Source organism: Pseudopodoces humilis, chromosome 16, assembly GCF_049639895.1.
Source record: "Pseudopodoces humilis isolate 2021_Gansu_Grassland_sample_001 chromosome 16, ASM4963989v1, whole genome shotgun sequence".
In the NCBI taxonomy this organism is placed as follows: Eukaryota; Metazoa; Chordata; class Aves; order Passeriformes; family Paridae; genus Pseudopodoces; species Pseudopodoces humilis.
Window position 1 is genome coordinate 19,761,554 of NC_142215.1, and position 20,002 is coordinate 19,781,555.

Genomic DNA, 20,002 nt, shown 5'->3' on the forward strand with positions numbered 1-20,002 from the left:
TCTCTCTGTGTTTCACAGTATCCAGACCTGAGCCAGGAGTCTGGGTCTCCATTTGTCTTTATCTGCACTAATCCCCAGGAGATGGTTCTGAAGTTCCCCATCAAAGGAAAACACAAAATCTGTAAGTAGTAAAGTTTCCCCAAAGCCCCCCCAGCCCTTGGAGCCAGATGCCCTCGCCACCCCATCTTGCCATTGCCAGATGAGTTCCCAACCTTTGCCGTCTGCTCTTTGGTCTGGAGGTGTTTGTTTAATGGCTCGAATACATCTGTAATACTTTTTGTGTCTTCGGTTCCCCTTTCCCCAGATGTTGCTTCCTTTTAAATACATGCTTCTTCCTGCCTCTGCAAGCACTCGGGGAGTCAAAGAGCAGTGGTGTCAGTGGCTGAACTGCTGCCAGCATTAGCCTGGCTCAGGACAGGAGCCAGTGCAGCAATGCCCAGGCACATCCAGGCATCCCCTGGTTCCAAATCACACTCTTGCCCCTCAGGGCTTGAGCAGCAAGAGCTGCAGGGCCAGATGGATGTTCCCCATCTGCAGGCCGGTGGATGGGATGTCCTGGCAGGGCGCACGGGGAAGCGCCGCAGCATCTGTCCGCGCTGCGCTTGCCAGCGTCGTTGGTCCCTTTTACGAGCCACCAGCCCCTCCACAGGCTGCCAGTTATTCCTGCCCACTGCTATAAAAAGGATGGAGGAGGGATGCGGCAGCTGGGGAGCCCGCAGTCAGCTCCGGCCTTATTAGCAGCCTCCCCAGCACACAGCCCGGGGAAGGCACCGCACGTGCTTGCAGGGGATGTGAAAAATTAATTTGACGGGCTAAAAGCAGCAGAAGCAGGAAAAGTCTTGGCTGTTTATTCAGCAGAGCTGACAACTGGGTGATCTCCCTCCTTTCCACATGGCTCCTTGGGCTAGTACCTGGGGCTCAGGAGTGTTGGCATTTCTCAGGACTGGTTAATAAGGGCTTTTTGAAGCACAGCAGAGGGTTATTTTTGTTGGCCTTGAGCGCTTTTTTTCCCTCTCAGCTCAGGGAAGGACTTTTCTCCCACAGCTGGGTGTTGGGATGTCCTGCAAAACCATTTGATTGAGCAGCAGCTGGGAGGTGCATTCAGCCAGTGGAGACCAGTGCTTGGAGAGCTGCAAGCGCTCAAATCTCACTTGTGGTCCTCCCCCTAGATGGGTTATTCTGAGTGTCAGTGAGCAGGCAGGAGTTATTTCAGATGCAAATCTTGGCTGTGGGCGAACAGCCTTGTGGCCCTCGCGTGCTGGTGCAGCCACTGCATCCTTTTTTTCCCTTGTTTTAACCTCTCCTTTGCTCTTGCCAGGCTCTCCTGCTCCTTCACTCCCACCTCTGCCTCTGTCTGGCCATGGGTGGAAGAGGGTGAAGCCACTTTGTGGCTCCTGTGCATCTATCTGCCTTGCCGGGTGCAGGTGCTGCCAGTCCCCTCCCCATCTGTCACATCATCTCCTTTGTGTTGTGACACTTTCCTGCTTGGAGAAGGATCAGTCTAACAGCCTGGAAGGAAGCCGGCTGTGCTGGCGGCTGCCTGTGCTCCCACTCCCACTGCTGGCCCTGCCTTCCCTGCCCTCCATCCCAACAGGAGCTGTCACAGGAGCAGCACAGCGGGGCTGTGGAGCTGCATGTTCACCTCCCAGAAGGGACATGGTCCGTCTGGGTGATATTTATGACAGCCTAGGGAAGGAGCAGGGAAGCCTTTGACCTATCATCGACGCAAGGCGCTGTTTTAATAGAAGCTGGCATTGCATCCCAGGCAGTCAGAAGCTTAATTCTCCCAGCTGGAAGCAGAGCAGAGGGAAGGTGCCAGCTCACATCCCCACCTGGGCTTGCTGGCTGCCCTGGTCTCCTTGAAACCTGGCTCAAACCATGACAAAATGCCAGTTTGTCCTGTTGGGAAGGCAAGCCAGAGCAGTTTTCCTCGCCAGATAACAGCATGGACCTCACCACAGTGACATCCGGATGCTTCTCTGTTGCAAATTACTTGTTTCTAGTGGCCTGTGGATGGGGAAAAAACCCTAAGATGCTTCTTGCTGCCAGGGTGATTGTTTTTGTGGAAGGGATGGGTAAAGAGTGTTGCATCTGGAAGCACAGCTCTCCCTAGATACGTCCCCATGTAGTTTTAGCGCATGAGGACAAAGCTCATTGCCCTTTCTCATTGGAGATTTTCTTGAATCCAGGCAGAGCTACCCTGAAGCAATCACTTAGAAACCTCTCTCCAACAGCCAGCAGCTGGAAGATTGCAGAGGAGCAGAGGACATGGTGTGAGACAAGAGGCCTTGAATCATTGAGCAGAAAGAGCAAGGGACCCTGGGGCTTTGCCTTATTTTTAGCCTTTTCTTAAAGGTTACCTGTGTCGTGTTTTCTAGCTGGAGGAGCAGAGGAGCCTCCCAGTGTTTTTGGGGTCCAGGAGAGGCAGGCAGGCACATGAAATATAACAGCCCTGATGACAGTAGGTGGTGTTGGGGGACCAGAGCATAGAGGGAATGTGAACTTGCTGCCTTTCTCTTGCCAAAACCACCCCTGGCATTGGGATAGGGTGGTCTGACACTGTTTCTGGATGGGCTGGCTCAGCCTGCTTGGATGCCAAGGACTGGAAACAGCAACTGCAAGGAGGGGGCCTTTTCCTCATCCTTAGGCAGTGGTGGGGAAAGTCTTCTCTGGGGTGGCCAAGGGGATGAAGGATCTCCCAGAACATCCTCCAGGCCACGTTTCGGTTTGTGGATCTGTGGCATGGTGATCTGCAAACCATCCTTGTTGAACTGGAGTTGGGATGTTCTCTTGGCTTGAAGAGAAGGTGATGGTCACTGGCTGCTTAGGAGCCATTTTCTCTGGTGAAGCACCTGCTTCTTATGGCAATTGGACATTTACCAGCAGATTTTGGAGCAGTGGCCGAAGTAGAACTTTGGAGCCTGGTGTATCTTGCCCTATCTCTGATCCCAGCTACAGAGACAGGATGAGGCTGGCATTTAGAGGATGAGAAGATGGAGGGGAGCAGGAGGAAGGCAAGTCCTAGGGAGATCTGGCATTAGAGGAGGTGACCAGTGTTGGCTGCTGGCAGAGCCTCTCTGGGAGCTGGGAGAGCAGGGACATCCTTGCATTTTTACAGGCAGGAAGAAGAGGACAAAGACACTCCACTGAGGGAGCACATCACTATGCCTGGCTTCTGCCTTCTTCAGCAGGAGTTGCCCAAAATCCCGTGGTGTTCTGGTGTCCTGCTCCTCTCCCAGGTGGGAAAGCAGAGCTGGCAGTGAAGCCCCCAAGGGCTGTGAAGGACAAGGAGAGGCAGTGTTTTCTCCAGGTCCCAGTGGAGTTGCTGGCTGAGTTTTCCCTGGTGGCAAAGGCAGCAGATGGCCTTGGAGACCACCAGCCTGGCACGTGGCAACATGGAGCAGGTGTCCCCACCACGCTGGGTGCCCATTGTGCCATCATCCCAAGCTGAGGGTTTGTTGTTCCCAGTCCTGCCTTAGACGGTCCCCCATCTCCTCCCAGTATTGATGCACATCCCATAGGCAGGCACGGGGATCAGTTTCCCCCCTGGTAGTGGCAGGAGAGTGCTGGATGTTAATTTACTCTTCCTGTCGAGTTTCCCCCTCTCTGGTGTCTCCTGGCCACGTTGGACACGCTTGCCCCTGGCTCCCCGGTGTCGCGCCTGCGGAGGGAGGCTGCGGCGGCTGGAAACGCCTGGCTCCTCAAGCAGGATAATTGGATGTGACAGGAACACACTAACTAGGAGACCTCGCTGCCTCCAGCTCATTTGCATTGCAAATAGCATTTAAAAATAAAGAGTGATGAGGGTTTGTTGTGTTTTTCTTTTTTCTTTCCTCTTTACAGGGAAGCTGGATGCAAAGATCCATCGCGGAGCAAAGAAGGGGTTAATGAAGCAGAAAGCCGTGGGGTGTGCACCGGGGAGCAGCACTGGTTCCCATGAAGCACCCAACTGCCTCTGAAGGCTGCCAGGATGCTCTTCAGCTCTGGAAAGCAGGTGCAAGATGGATCCCTGATCCCAGATTGTTTTTAGGTATTGCTTTATCTCTTGTATCCCTAAAGTATTAAAAGAGACATGTTTTTACCAAGACCTGGCCCAACAGCCCCGTGCTTCCAGGGAGGTCCTGTGCTGCAGACACGAGGGTGCGTGGGAGATGGAGCTTGACAGGATGTGGTTCAACAATCACTGGCACCCCCAGGAGCAGCAGGTCCCAGAGCGGGCTCGGGGAGCTCTCCAGCAGCAGGCAGCCCAGCTCCATCCTGGCTTAGGCAGGATTTCCCTCTCCAAAAAGTGCCTTGAGTTGTTTTTGGCTCTGTGGGGTCAAACACATGGAGGAGAGAAGCTGGGGGGATGAGGGGGATGGCTCCCAACAGCCAGAGAGCCTGAGCCCTGCCAAGTGGGAATGGGAGGTTTGGGGTTAGGGGTGGGCTCTGTGCCTGCTCACAGGTGCTCTTCCAGCCCTTTGGAATCACTGCTGAGTGCCCAGCCTTACACCCTTCTTCGGATTTGTACCAAAGCAGCAGCCACCCCCCAAGACCTTGCCCCCAGCAGCTGTGTGTAGAGCACCTGTGGAATAGGCTGAATTTCGCCTTTTTCTCTACTCCCTGCCACTGAGCCTCCCCCCACACTGCTGTGTCCATGCTCATCATGCCCTGCTGCGTACTGGGCTGTGATCCCTTCGTGCTGCAGTGCTCCAGGCTCTGCCTTGCCATGGGCTAAGAGCTCCTCCTCATTACCCTGAGCCCACCCTGCTCTGGGGGGGGGATGGAGTGACCCCCCAGCACTCCCAGCATCCTTTCTCCTCTTTCCCAGGAATGCAGAGGGAGCTGCCAGCTCAACTGCTTGGCACAGTCCCTGGGTGTGGGTTGTCCCAGCCCTCTGCCCCACAGGAGAGGAGGAGGAGGGTGAAAAGCATTCATAGTGCTGAAGCACTGGAAATTGTCCCATGCCATTTGCCCTGGGAGTTGTCTCTTGGCTCCCTTTGCTGTCTGTAGGATCTCTGAGGTGCTGGAAATGATGGGGCTGGATCCAACACCCACCCCCATTATTCCTCAGTGGGAAAATCCGGGTGTTTCAGCTCTGAGCTGCCTGCGATTGCCACAGAGTTCATGGTGTGGGAGCTGCTGTTCAATGTGGCCAAGGGTGATGGAATTCTGCTTCCATCCTCCTCTGGCTGTATCTCCCCCTCCATCCACTCTGTCCCTTGTGTCCCACCACTGTGGTCCAGTCAGCTGTGCTGGGATTCCTAGAGACTTCACTCCTGCACTCTTCTCACATGGAGATCCTGCTATCTTGGTGGGTGTCCCTTGAGAGTGATGGAGAATATCTGTGGTGCCATTTGGAGTAGAGCTGGAGAGGGATGGGGGGCCTGGGGAGTCATCCTGGGGTCTTGGTGCCTTGGGAAGAAGGAGGCAGGAGAGGCTTTCCTTGTGGGCTGTGTGGGAGAGGTGGGACACGGCGGTGTGGAAGTCAGCACCCAGGGAGGAGGTGCCAGGCTGGCTCCAGGTGCTGCAGCTCCAGCTCCTGTCCCAGGAGTGTAGCACTATCAGACAAGATCATGACAGAGTGGGATCTGGTACCGACTCTGTGACCCCACAAAATCCCACCTTCCCATCACACCTAGTGCCTGTTAAAATCCCCATCCCAAGATGCTTGCCCAGACGGGTCACCCATCCCATGCCTGAGCCAGGCTTTAATATGAGCCCATGATTTGGCTCCATACTAAACCAGATCTGTCTCCTGCATCCAGCTCTGGGAGTGGCTGCTGCCTTGTCGTCTTCCCTGTCCTTTGTCACTCACACTCACATCTACCTGGTGCCTGCAGCTTTCCTCCCTAAGGGTTTCACATCCACCATCACCTGTAGGATTCTGTGGGATCTCTGACAGCTGCAGGGAGGCTGGATCATGGGCCCTGCTCATGGTCATGGCAAAACATGTCGTTGGAGCGATGCCCAGGTCATTCCCAATGGAGCTGCCTTGCCTGGCAGGGCTCTTATTTTCCTCCTGTATTAGTGGCATCACAATTTTGCTGGGAAAGATGCACTGGCCCATCCCTGGCTCATCCTGTGTTCCTGTCTGATGCTGGCTTTTCCACCCTTGGAAGCACCATTCCTGGTCTGAGATTTGCTGAACATCAACACCAAATGCCCATAAAACCTTTCACCCAATCCTTGAAAATACTTCAGTAAAAACTGACTTGGTTTTATTAATACAGGTTGTCTTGGAGCCTGCCAGCATTGGCTCTGTGCTGTGTGAGAACAGTTTCTCCTTGTCAGGATATGGAAGGATTTCTCTTCTTTCTCTCTTTTGGGCTTTAAGAATTCTCATCCCTCTTTTCCCATTGCTTTAAACATCTTCTGGCTCCCTCCCACCTGCCCCAGCCCCAAAAGCCGGTGAGACACCCAAACCTCTGGCCTTCTCGGTATCGCCTCCTTTGCCAGGGATTTGGGTCTTGTGTTGTCCTTATTTGGGGCAAAAAGCATCAGAAGAAATTGGCTTCTCTTATGGTGCTCTCCTGAAACCACACTGGATGGTGGCACACTCAAGGAATAGTGGCACCTCTTCAGGCTGGAATACTTATAGCAGAACCTGTCTGGGTAGATGGAGTTGGTGCTCCCCTCTCCATCTGCATGATTCCTGCATGTCCCTGCTCCGTGCTCAGCGCTGACAGATGCCAGCTGGGATCCTGCATCCCATCTCCCATTGGCACAGCTTGCCACACTGATTCACCTGCCAGGGTTTGGGGTGTCACGGACACAGGACTAGGACATCTCCACTGAGGTGAACCGAAATTTCCTCACCAAACAGTGGGGCTGATGCTGAGGCTTTGGGAAAAGGAATGCAGGTTTTGGATTGTCCAGGAGCCAGGGTTGAGGTGAGCTGGACTTTCCTTCCAGGTCTGCAGGGCCAGTGCTGAGGCTTTGGGTGGGAATTAGAGAGTTTAGGTGTCATGTCACCTCCAGGACATGAGAACGGCTGAAGACCCAGGTGCTCTTTCCATCCAGAAGAGTGTTTGGAAAGGAAAAGTGGCAGCGTGGGGCACAATGTAGTGGATTTTGAGGTAGGTGTGGATGCCCCGGGGAGGTGATGACTCCCGCTCCCTGCCTTTCTGTGCTGGCTCAGGGAGCTACAAGCGCGGCCTTGGGGGTACCGGGCCGGGCTGAGGTCTCACACGACGCCTCTCAGAGAGTGAAACACCCCCAAAAGATTCCCCCAGCCATTTCCGAGGAGGCGCTACGGGGGCTCCTGCTCCTAAGGCAGGGAATACTCCGCTCCGGGCTTTGTCTCTCTCCGGCTCCCGATCCTTCAGGCGGAGGATCCGCTCCGTGTTTTCCCTCCGGCCGGGGACGCCGCTCCACGTTCCGCCCTCCGCGTTTTGCGGCGCGTCCGCCCCGCCCCGCCCGGCGGACCCGGCGCGGCCTGCGCGGCGCGGCCTCAGCGCGTGGCGGCCCCGGCCGGCCCGGCCCGGCCCCGGCCCCGGCCCGCAGCGCCGGCCCCGGCGCGACCCACATGGAACGCACCTAGGGCGGATACCCCAGCGACCGGGTGAGTGCGAGCCCGGCTGGCCCCGCGCCACGGCGGCGGGGCGGGGGTGGGGGTGGGGGGTGAATGGGGGGAGGGGGGCGGCGTTGGGGGCTCCCCTCGGGCCTCGGACACCTCCCGCCCCCCCCGCCCCCTCCGCCCGGGCTGGGCCCGGGGCGCCGTCGTGAGCCGTGACCGTCGGGACGGGGATATGTGCCCTCCCCCCTTCTTCCCTGTGACCCCCGGGAACGCGGCTGTGCCTTCCCCCCGTGACCCTTACGGACGGGGTTCTGGGTACCCCTCCCCCGGGACCGCTGGGAACGGGAGGTTCAGCGCCCCCCCCGTGACCCCTGGGAATGGGGCTGTGCCCCCCCCGCCCCCGTACCCCTGGGGAGTCTGTGTGGCCCCCCCCCCCCCCCCCCCCCGCCCCAGCCCTGCCACCATCGAGGACGAGGATACGTGCCTCCCCCTTCCTCATCTCTGGCCGTGGGGATGGAGCTCCGGGAGCCTCCCCCCAGGGCCACTGGGTCCGCGTGGGGTCTGCGTCCCCCCCACGCCGTGGCCGCGGGGGCGGTTGCGGGTCCCTCCCGAGGCCGTTGGGAAGGAACCCCCGCGGGTGCTGCGGCCGTTGGGGGTCGGGACCCCCCGAGGGCTGCGAGGCCGCCTCGGGGGTCGCGCTCAGGGTCCTGGGGACCCCACGGCTTCAGGGAGGGGGTGTCCCCTGTGTGGGGCCACCGCTTGCGCGGGGTGATGCAGGCTGGGAAGTGGGCTCCCGAGAGGGTAGCGGTGTTCCTGGGCGGAGGCGGGGGTCACCCCTCTTGACCCCCGTCTCTGTACGGGGAGGGTTTGGGGGGTACGGGAGCAGAGGGACAGCGAGAGCGGAGGTTCCCTGAACCCCAGCTCTTTTGTAGTGCCGGTAGGGGGTTCTCGGCACAAGTCCCGGAAGATTAGATGTTCCCCATTGCGTTTAGCGAGTCCCTGTGAGTTTGGGGCGGGTCAGACCTCGAGAGCGGAGCCCCCTCCGGGCATCACCCCTGGGGCCGGGCCGTGTGCCGGCGGCCGGGAGCCGCAGGACGAGCCGCTCTCCTTCAAGTCCTTCGAGTCCCCGTTGGCCAGCGGGGCCGATCTGGAGGTGACCCCACCGGTGACAACGTGGCCGGGTGTCCCACGAGGGCTGGGGCGGCCGGCGGGGCAAGCACTCTTGCCGTGCGCTCCTCCGCCCGATGTGTACACGGGGAAGGTCACAGGTTCAGGTCTGGTCTGCGAGACTTGGCTCCCCTCCATCTCCCGGCAGCCTTCCTTTTGCCTTTCCTTTTTCCTCCCTTTCTGGGAAGGCCCTTTCCCTAGGAGGAGGCGTTAGGCACTCATTTTCCAAAGTGTGCACCGAAGAGCCCCATGGGCTTTTTCTCCCTCCTCCGGAATATCCAAGGATGCCGGTGTTAGGGCTGGCTTTTGGGCTATATCGTGTGCAGGCAGTTCCTTGCCTGGACATCCTCAGGAAAACCTGTTTCCATGCTTTGTGCGATGACTCCAGCATCAGATTATGCCGCACATTTCTAGCTCTTTGTTGGCGGTATGCGACCGCACATGCATGGCACTCAGAAAATCCAGGCAGCTGATTTCATTGATTAGCTCTCGACCAAAAATAATTTATATTTTATTATTTTGAAGCCATTTCAGTCATAAAACACAAATCCTTGCCCTTTTACTCCCTCCTTCATCCAATGAGGTTTTCTCCTCTCCTGTGAGGTGGAGAAGAGAGATGTGCGCAGCACCAGGAACGCAGCATATCTGTGGTGGAAAAGGACAAGGATTTAATGTTTCACCTGGACTGGCCTGGCATGCAGGGCAAGGGCTGCCTCTGGTTAGAGCTACTGGAGGAAATTAATTATCAAGCAAGTTGGAATGACCTGTAATTGAGTATGGCCAGAGCACAGGGAGAGGATTTTATTCCTTTCTCCGAGCCAGGCACTTGGACTTAGTCTGTGTGTTTGGTGAGGCACTCTTAGGCTGCTCATTAGCCTCAGGGGTGTGTGCATGTGCGTGTGCATGTGTGTCTTACCATACTTGTTATCTCTCTGCATGCTAAAAGTGATGTGATTTTTTTGGGGGGGACCCGTCTCTCTGGAACCCTGTGCTGGGTGGTAGCCCCAAATAATCCATCCCTTACCTCCATTGCAAAGTCCCCTCACACTTCCTTACACATGGCTTATGTCAGTGGTGACGGCATCCTCTGCCTCAAAAGCTTTTTCCCTGTAAATTGAGCTGAAAAGGTACATTTCTGGGAAGAAAGGGCTCACAAAGGCGGTTGAGGTGCTCTCACATGGTGTTGGATCTACCCAACAGCTTGTGTGTGTCTTTATTTTGAATTAACAAGAAGGACAGACCAAAGTTCACTCTGTCTGCTTTATTCTCTTGGAGAACGGGGCTGCCTTGAATCAAAAATTGCCTCCAGGTTATATTTACAGTGTGTTCTTAATTGTGATTGTATAAATTAAAGAAAACTGGGAGCTGCCTAGTCTTTCTAGTGCTTCCACATGGGCATCATTCCCCAGACAAAGTCGATGTCTGTGTGTTGTAGGCCACAACAGGTGGGACCCACATCTGGGATCCCACTTTTGGGCTCAGCTGATAGTGGTTGAGGACCAAGGTCACGTGTCGTGCCTGATTTAATTGGCATTTCCAGGATGTAGGGATCTTTCTCTGCATGCTTGTGGTGGGAAGAGGAAGAGTCTTGAGCTCGACCTTGGCTGGGCTGGAAGTGGGGCTGCATCTCGGCACTGTCCCACCATGCCCCGCCCAGCGTGGCTCTGACTGGGATTAGGGCCTGTGGGTGCTGATGCAATACTAGTCCCAGATGTAATGCAGTAAGCCTCTTTGTCCCCTTTATCCAGAGCATTATGTAAATAAGATGGTATTTACGGTCCCAGGTATGTTGTTCTGGGGCTGTGTGACACGCTGCGTGCGCAGTGATGCCCTTTGAGTGTTGGCTCCCTGTTCCTGGCCAGAGACAGGGACCTGCTGGGGGCAGGTAGCGAGTGGGCAGAGGAGGTGAGGCTGCAGGTGACCTTGCCAGGAGCTGGTGGCAGTTTAACCGTGCTCAGTTTGCTTGTACATGATGAAGGCAGCGAGTGGATCAATGTGGGAGTCTATGGGGTGGTTGCCCACTGAGGTCATGGGAGAAATCCATGGTTATCATGGCTTCCTGCAGGATATGGACTGCTGGTTCCCCAACCTTGGGGGTGGGAGAGTCATGAGTCTGTTCCCAAACCTGTGTTCCATTGCAACTGATGGTGGTTTTTGGAGATATTTTTTGGGAAGCATCAGAGACTCTAAAGCACCTGGAGATGGTCTGGGCTGTTTATAGTTCTTCTGTGACTCCTCTTCTGATGCTTCATGGGCTCTCTGGGCATGGGGAGAGCTTGTCATTTTCTCTTGGGTCTTGCCTGCTTGCTTGGGAAGATGTGCTTGTGGCAGGGAGTGGAAGGATGAGGATTGCATGGGTGTGCTTGACTCCATCAGGGTTTGGGGTTGGGATGTGTTGAGGAGCCCATGTGGGTGTGAAGGACCTTTTCTAAGATCAGGGATACGTAGGTGAGCTGCCTTAGAGCACGCAGCTGTCCTGGGAGCTCATTGGTGGCCAGGCGTGGCTCCTGAACCAGAGCTTTGGCCACCCTGGCAGCAACCAGTCTGCTTTATGTCCCCATGCTGGGCTGGCTGGGATGAGGAGGGGATTTGCTTTGTGTTGGTAAAGGGCAGGAAAAGAGATCCCACTGGGATATGTCTTATTTTGCCATGCGGATGCACTCCTGCTACCGAGGGTCAGTGCCTTGAGGTATGACATGGTGTCAGAGGAAGGAGTGAGCTTGGACAATCTTACAGTAAGAAAAGAGTGAATGGCTGCCTGACCAGGAAACTTGCTCTGAGACCCCAGTTGCTCTTGTGGTTGATTTTTTTTCTTTAAAGGAAACCAATTCCCATCTGCATTTGGGTGAAAAATCAGTTTTTGTGATGAGCCCAAGAGGTTGTTTTGTTTTCACTGCAGCTGAGTGTCCTTCACATGCACAAAACCCACTGACGTAGCTGCTGAGCGTCAGCTCAGATGTGGTATGAGGGGTATGAAAGAATGCAAGTGCAGTTTTTTGTGGATGAATAAGGATAATTTCAGGACAACCTTGATATTCTGCATTGAAACATTAAATGCCCAACTTCTACAATTCATTGCCATGTTCATGGTGTAAGAAAAGGAAAGATTATGTTGTTGCTTTATACTCCTCTTTCCCCAAGCACAGAAAGCTTTTGTGGCATTGGATTTTTCCTCTAAGCTGTTCTTGTGCCACTCATTCTTCCAGTGGCTGGAATGATGAGATCTCTACTGTGCTCCATCACGTGTGATGGGGCTACGCTGATTTAATGATAACAAAATTGATTTTAATGAATTTGCTGAGCCCATTTGTGGTTTGGATTTGCAGAGCATTGTTGGTTCAAGTGGGTCCAAAGATTTGACTAGGAGTTTTCCTGGTGCTTCTCCAAGGGGATGAAGGTTGAATCAGGATGAGTGTGCCATGCAGCTTTAAAGGAGTGAAAATGACTTCACTGACAGTAACCACCATGAAACCAATAGCAGAGGAAGAATCTTGCTCATCTCTGGGAGAATTGCTTCTCCTTTCCCAAAGGTTTAGTAGCCTTGTTGAAATTTCTTCTCTGAGGATTTCTTGTGTATCTTGGAGGGAGTTTCACATCTAATCTGCACCTTCCCTCTGCATCCATTGCCACAAGTAATTCCAAGTGCACTAGGACTCCCCAAATAAACCCAGCCTGCTTTGATGCATGGTTTTCCTTGGGTTTTATTGTATTCCTGTGCGCTGGCTAATTCACAAAATTTGGCAATTTGCAATGGGTCATTAGCATGAATTAGCAACTTTCTGATGGATATCAGAGCTCCACAAATGTGCTGTATTAATCTGGGAGATACACCTATTTGTTATCCCTCCCAGGTCAGAAAAAAAGGGATTTCTTGGCATGGTACTTGCTCTGCTTGCATTTGTCCCTATCTGCATCTGCCTTCCCTCCTCCTTTACTTCACAGACTGGTTGTTTTTTTCCCAAAGTGTTCCCAGGCTGATGATGTGACAGGAAGAGGGATTACAGTTGCACACACTGGCCTTGCTACAAAGGGAGCCTCAGCTTTGGGAGCCAAGGTGCCCTAATTGGTTATCGAATAAAGGGAATTAAAGGCATTAATAGGTGAAGTGGCAGCTCCTTCGGTTTTGGAGCGTTGGAGAGATGTTCATCGTCTTCTGAAGGCTGGGAAACAGCCAAGGCTGGCTGCATTGCTCTGCTCCAAAAAGGAAAGATAAAGGAAATAAAGCCCAGAAGTCTCCCGTCCCTGGGAACAAGCAAACCAGTGTCTGTCTGTCTGTCCTCTCTGACCAGCCCTGCTGTGCCCCTCTCCTGTCAAGGCAGGGCTGTGGCTGGGAGACACTGCTCAGCTGGGATCACTCCGGTGCTCTTCCTTTGGGTGAAGAAGATGGAAAAGAGATGCTGACTTAAGTGCAGAGTGGCAGCACAGCCAGTCATTTGCTGTTCCTGCTGTACCTCTGTGGAGGGTGATCCTTGTCGGATACCTGCATCCCTGTGACTATGAGAACCCAGTTTGGGACTGGGCCCACGATGGGGCTGGGGTGCAGCAGGGAGACCAGGAGCAAGGAGAAGAGCCACGCTGCCTCTGGAGCTCTGTAAGCAAAGGGAGCAAATGGCCAGTGCAGTAGTGCCCACCCTGCTCCCACCAACACCCTGAGCTTGGGATGCATCCCTGCTGACAGCATTGGGTGAGCAGGGGAAAAGGGCAAGCTCCCTTTTCTGGCACTTACTCCAGTGGTTATTTATGATCATTGGTTGTCTTTGGTCTTCTTTCTTCCCATGTCTGTGACTGATGCTTTGAGGCTCTTTCCTGGTCACATCCGTCTTGCTGCTTCCTCTCACTGCTGGCCATCTTCCAGCCTGCATGTACTGCTGATGTTTGGGAACCTCTTGGGTTATTTTTCTGTCCCCTCTACCCCCTTCTAGGTTGTGCAGAAGGACAGGCTGCCAGTTCAGGTGCCTTTAAGTCTCTCATAAATCAGCTCACTTCTCTGTTTGGGTTAGCAAGGATGTACCTGCACAGGATTTAAATCCACATGGCTCTTCCACTTTCCCAGTCAAAACCAGCTCTCTTCAAGGGACGGTCATTCCCCAGCTTTATCGGTATGGGAAGCATTGCAGTGCCAGGCAGATTGGCTCAGATGTCTCATTTTGAGTGTTTAATGTTATTTTTGGCACCAGCCAGCAGTGACACAGCTGGCTGGGCTCAACAAGAACAGCCTTTTTGGTGGTACAAGAACACCAGGGCCATGTCTGGTGCTGCCGGAACGCACTGCCTTGTCTGGGGCAGACTCACCCAGAGGGCTTACGTGTTAATCCTGGCTGGATATTGCTCGTGGTGTTGCTTTCCTTTTGCTGCTGTGTAGCTGCCAGTGGTCTGTGTGTCAGCCTTTGGCAGCTGAACCCAGTGGCACCGCTGCTCTACTCCTGTGGCGCTGCCAGTGCCTGCTGGGCACCTGCTGGGTACCAGTGATGCTGTGACAGGGTGGCACATGAGGGTCATGGGTGAGCCAGAGATGCAGATTTTGGGTGAAGATGGGGCTGTGTTCCTGGTTCTTGTTAAACCTTCACGTGCAGGTGTATGGCAGTTACACAGGGGTGGTGTCTCCCAGCATGCAGACACAACAGTGAGGGGTTGTTGGGCGGCCCTGAATCAGGGTAGGTCTGAGAGCTGAGCTTGCAGGAAGGAAGCTGCTTGTCATTTTACCTATGGAATACTTCTTCTCCCACACGTGTGGGTTTTTCAGTTCCTCTTTCCCTATACAGCAGAAAGTTTAGACACTGGGCACCTGTTTGCGCTTGTGGATTTGGGTAAGTTTTGGGACCTCTTAGGAAGATCTTGGCCATATTCAGCTGCCTGAGATTTTCGAGTCTGCTAGGTCATGCTTGCTGGAAGGTGTCTGTCCTGGCATTTTTGGATGAGCAGGCTGTGATCCAGTGCCTGAGCCTTGTTACTCCCTGCTTATCTCCGTGGCAAAGGCTTGGGAAGGGGATGTGGCTTCCACAGGACCCTGCTGTCAGAGCTGTAACAAAGCACTGGTGTGACTCTTGCCTGCTCATGCTGTGCTTGATGCTCCTCCAGTCCGTGCCACTGTGTTGTCCTAGCACCGTGGCCTTTCCTCCAAACCTGGTTCCTGCCTGGCAGGAGGTCAGTCATCTTTTTTCAAGGATGTTCTGTGTGTGAAGGAACATTGCAGGACTTAAGGGCACCTACAAAGAGGAGCCATATGGAGAAGTCAAGGGGCAACAGACAAAGATTTTGCTGGGAGGGGTTTCATCTCAACATAAGAAAGAAATTTTTTACAGCCATTCCCTGAAACAAACCCCTTCCAGGACACAGTAAGAGTCCATGCCAGTGGACAGGGTGGTAGGTAATGTAACCTGATCTCCTTTTTTCTCAAAAGATTGGAGCAGGTGACCTTTCAGGGTCCCTTCCAACCTGCTTTGCTCTTTGGTTCTGTGACCTGAGTCATGTAGACATGTATGTCCAAGCTTGTGTGTAACAATTGTGCTTGCTCCGCTTCCCACCGGAGAAGTGACTCCAGCAGTGCAATTTGGCAGAGCAGATGTTCCAAGAAGGTGCTGTTTGCCAGCCATCCTTCACAGGAACGGAATGGAGGGTTTGGTGCCTTCACTGGGTCTGTAGGTATCAGTGCACCTCCTGCTTGACCTGAGGACCATGTGCTGGTTCTCTTGCTGATATTTTTCTTGGAATATGAAGCTCTTGGACTTCCTTGTGAGTTGGTGGAAGAACTGTGAGCTATGTTTTATTCAGATGTACATACAGAAGTGGTATCTTGGAAAAAAAAATGCACAAGTTGAGAGACATCAAAATCAAATAATTGTACATCTCAAAAACTGCAGAGTCTCAAGGCATGAATAGACAAAAAATTTGGACTTTGGTGATGACACTTGCAAAACTGATGGGAGGATTAAAGAGGTACTTGTTCCAGTTTTCCCCATTTCACGATACAAAGGAAAGCCTGAAACTCTTGGTGTTCCCCCTTGTGCGTAGCCTGTTGGGAGTCCAGGGAAGTGAGGGGTTCTCAAGAGGGTGTCTGGGTTTTTCAGTGGTGTTGAGGTTATAGAAGTGTCAATAAGAAGCAAACACTAGCTTTTAGCTATTCTGGCATTTTCTTCAAACACACAGGCACTGTGTGTTTATCTTTTGTATTGATGGCTTTGCTGGATGTTGTCATGTGCTGCAATTGTGTGGACTTCCGCTAGAAAAGTCATGTTTTAAGGTCATGAGTGAATGGGAGTGGGCGTGAGGTTGAATTTTGATCCCAGGAGCATCTTTTGCCTGATGATAAATGTGGAGTTGAGGTCTGAGTGTGTATTTGGGAGCAGGTGGGTGTTGTGGCTGACAAGTCTCTGGAGCTTTGCTTCAGGTAGGGTGATTGCCTGCCCTGCACCAAAGTGGTCTCTGCTCACCTCTCCACTTTCCTCCATCTCCAGCCTCTACCAGTGACCTTGTATGTCCTGCTTTTGTCATGCCTGGACTGAAGTATTTCAAGCTTTTCTCAAGAATGCCAGCAAATGACTCATCGCTTGAGTGCTGCCCAGTCTCAGGTTCATCTCCAGGGTCAAGGCTCAGCCTTCAGAAACTTGGGAGTCCTGGCCCAAGTTTGTTGGTGTCTCTCTCAGTGTTCTAGCTGCAGTGCATGCTGGAAGATGTAGTCATGATGGGGTGCACCTCCATATTAAAAAAAAGAAGGGTGGCTCCATTTTATTCTAATTGGGTTCAGCCTTCTCCCTCCTGGCAGCTTGCTGACGCTGTCCTGCTCAGCCCTGAGAGCCACTGAAGTTCTCTGGGCGCCTTGTGTGAGTGCAGAGGCGGGAGCACAGCTCCTTCATTCAAAATCTTGCTTAATTCCACATTGAACAGCCTGTTTTGAAGCTCTGTGCCTTGGTGTGTTTTGCAACAGCTCGGACTCCCGCGGGGCGCAGGCGGTGGAGGGATCCTGCCCCCGTTGGGTGGCAGTTCTGGAGGGTGTCATGGCAAATCTCCTTTGTCTGCTACAGCTTGACTGATGTCTGGGGGAGAGTGAACCCTCCTCCCCTGCGTGATTTCTTGAGCTGAAAGCAGCAAGTGAGTGAGGAAGCTCCTTTGTGCAGATTTCTCCGTCTCCTCTTGTTTGTGCCAGCTGGCTCGCGTTCAACATTTCTCTTTTTTTCTCTCTCTTCTTTTTTTTTCTCTCTCCCCCAGCTCTAGAGAGAGGGGGCGGGGAGAAAGGGAACATCTTAAAAAGAAATCTGCAGCAAAGACATGGGAGTTACTTAACAAAAATCTAACCCAAACAAGCCCAGCTGGGGGATTACAGGCACGGCGGTAGGAGCTGGCTGGGGAGTGAGCGCAGCAGCGTGGGGAAGGCAGCGTGTCACCCCCCACCGCCCCGAGTTTCTTTAGTCGTAAAAGGAAACAAAAAGGGATCTCATGCAGAGGCAGTGGATGGGGAGAGCAGCCGGCTGGCTGCCAGTGGCTGGAGGGAAGGGCCTTGGCACTGCAGACCCTAGTGCTGCTGCCTCAGCTGCAGCCTTGTGGGGAGCCCTTTGGGGGTTTGTCAAGCTGGGGGGACAGCATCCCTTCCATGCCTCTGCCTTTGGCTCTTTCGGCAGGGAGTGGAGGGCTCTGCTCTCCAGGGTCGCTCCTGGCCAGAGCAACCATCTCACCAAACCTTCTGCTCCCTGCCTTGTGCCCGCTGGAGGAAATGCTGCATCCTGCAGATTTTCTCCCCCCCTCCCTTCCTTGTCCTCTTTGCTGCTCCTTCTTGTGGGCATTCCTGAAAGTTAATCAGGGTGAAAATTGCAGTCAGTCATGTCTGGAAGCCACCAGAGGCTTATCCTGGAGTGCTGCAGGCTGGAGCACATGGCTATGAGACAGTCTCCCTATGTGTGGGCTGGCTGCTGCCAGGAGAAGAGCTTTCTCCTACATCTTGCTGCCCTTGGGCGGTCAATCCTTCCCAGCTTTGGTCTCCTGGCCTCTGGTAACCAGCAGAGAAAGCTGGAGTGGCGCGGGTTTGGCGGGTTCTGAGCATCCTGCACCGGTTTTAGCACATAGAGGCAGGGGCTGGCACAGTTTCCCTGCTGCCTTTTGGAAGTGGAGCTGTTGTGGTGGAAGAGCTGTCTCTAGGTGTGTGTGCAGCCCTGAAAGTGAACTTTCAGGTTTGTCTCTGAATACGGTTTGGCTCTGTCCCAGCCCATAGATGTGGATTATAGAGGTCTCAGCACCTAATGGAGCTGAATTATTCATGTCTGGTGCTGTGTGTGTGCAGCATTCCCAAGCAGAAAGCTGTCTCCTTGTAGAATCTGCGCTCCAGGACTGCTCTTAAAACGCTTTGTTGGCAGGTCTCCAGGCCAACAAGTGAGCACATGCTTTTCATGTTGTGCGGGGATCAATCCTGCGATGGCAGGAGGTAAGGGGAAGGACACGTTTCCAGCTGAATCAATCTCCTCGCTCTGTTTTCTGAGATGCTGTGATTTGTGGCAGCGTTACTCCCCCGGCAGGGGAGTGGGAAGGATCTGGATACCACCCGGTGCTTCTCCAGCTTGGGCAAAGGAAGCAGTAGGATAGTCACCTCTTTGGGCCATGGGGTGTGGTAGCCAGGAGCTACTCTACACCCAGAATAATGATGGTGTGTTATTTTGGGGTCCCTGTGGGTCTGGCTTGGGAGAAGGACTCTCAGAAATGCTCCTGACTGCAGAGGCTGAGCCTGCAATAGTGGAGTAGAGAAATGGGGAACTGGGATGGGAGTTTTGTGGAAGGAAAAAGCTGTGGAAAATGGTTTAGAGCCACATGCAATGGAGCATATTCAGGAGATTCCTCCAGATCATATTCCAGGGTCCCAGCCTTCAGCTCTGCTCTGGAAAGGGCTGATCCCTGCCCCAGTCCCTCTTCCTGTGGTGGCATGTCTTGAGTTCCTCTGCCTCACTCTCGTCACAACGTGCCTTTCCCCTGCTCTTGCCAATCCAGTATGTTCCTGTCCGTCCTGTTTGTGGTTCCCTTCTGTCTGCATTAGCAGAGCCTGGGCTCCCTTGGCACCTCCTCCGTAGGGTGAGGGTTTTTGCTCCTCTTGTTTCCTAACCCTTTGATTGTTCCTGGCTCTCTAATTGCTGGGGACCGAGCGGTCTTCTGGGCTCCTTCTTCCTTTTGTTGTGGTAGGAATTGGCAAAAGCTGCTGCTGTTTGCAGAATTTCAGATCCAAGTCCTGCTCATCTGGTCTCCTTATTCCACATGTATAAATAATACTTCTGGAGATGTGTGTGCGTGTGTAAGTGCACGTTTAGAGCAGCAAGGTGAATTCTGTGGAGATATGGCCAAGCTGGCGTTGTTCAGGTGTTGCATGGAACAGGTGATGCTATACATGTTGTAGTACAACCCTGCAGACTGTCGTTTTCCTGTCACTGCAAGGTCAGATCCTTGTCTGCTTTTCCCTCTGACCTGAGCTTGCCGTGGCTCTTTGTCTTCTCCAACTTTGGGTTGGCAACTCTTGGATTTGGAGACTGAACTTCATCCTCTGCTGTCAGCTCCTGTGGGTTGATCCTGTGCATCAGTGGTCATTAGTGGTCCACCAATTCATTTGGATTGTTCCTGGATTCCATGCCTCAGCTTAGGGCTGGGGAGGGACTGGTATCAGCCAGAAATCTGGTTCATCCAGCTCGTTACTGGCTTTGCCCACCCACACAAAGGAATCACGGTGGATCCGTGACATGAAGAGTGTCTTGCAGGGGTGAGGTGGTTGCTGCCAGCCGTTGGCCCCATCAGTGGTTGGGAGGGAGGCTCTGGAGAGGCAGATTGATGGGGTTGGACATACCAGCTTGGAACTGGGGAGCAGGTGCTGGGGCAGGAGCAGGAAGAGGAGGAGGAGGCAGCCATAGAAACACGCAGGTCAGCTTTGGGAAGCCGTTAGCGACTCCTGTGCACAAAATGATCTCCTGATTCGGCACTTTCCATGCTGCTGAAATGAGAGGTCAGTGCTTTTCATTTCCAGCTTGCACGCAAGCCCCCCAGCTCCTGGGGTTAAAAATCTCCGTAATGACCTGTCAGAGAGAGGATTATTAGCTGTACAGAGCCGAGGATGCTGTGGGGAGCAGATGGAAAATGGTCTGGCTGCAGCAGCCTGGCTGATGAAAGAATCCCTGGCATTTTTACAGTGTTTGCATCTCTGGAAACGCACCGTGAAGCTGCTTTCCAGGCTCCTGCCTGCTGGGGTTTGAAGAAATTTGTGTGTGTGTGGTGTGGCGGGTTTTTTTTGGTTGATTTTTTTTTTTTTTTACTTCTCATTTCTCTCTAAGTCACCTGTTTTTGAAGTGTCACTTGTTAATAGTACCAGGAGCAGGG

At 53.6% G+C, this 20,002-nt stretch overlaps 1 protein-coding gene across 1 annotated transcript in view; it reads left to right on the forward strand.

Moving 5' to 3' along the window:
- Positions 1 to 20,002, forward strand: part of TRIP4 (thyroid hormone receptor interactor 4) — a 44,687-nt gene that overhangs the window by 23,650 nt on the left and 1,035 nt on the right. The window contains exons 12-13 of the mRNA XM_088062930.1: positions 19 to 121; positions 3,844 to 4,030. Coding sequence (XP_087919056.1) covers positions 19 to 121; positions 3,844 to 3,959 — 219 coding nt within the window. The 3' untranslated portion in view covers positions 3,960 to 4,030. The remainder of the gene's footprint in view (positions 1 to 18; positions 122 to 3,843; positions 4,031 to 20,002) is intronic.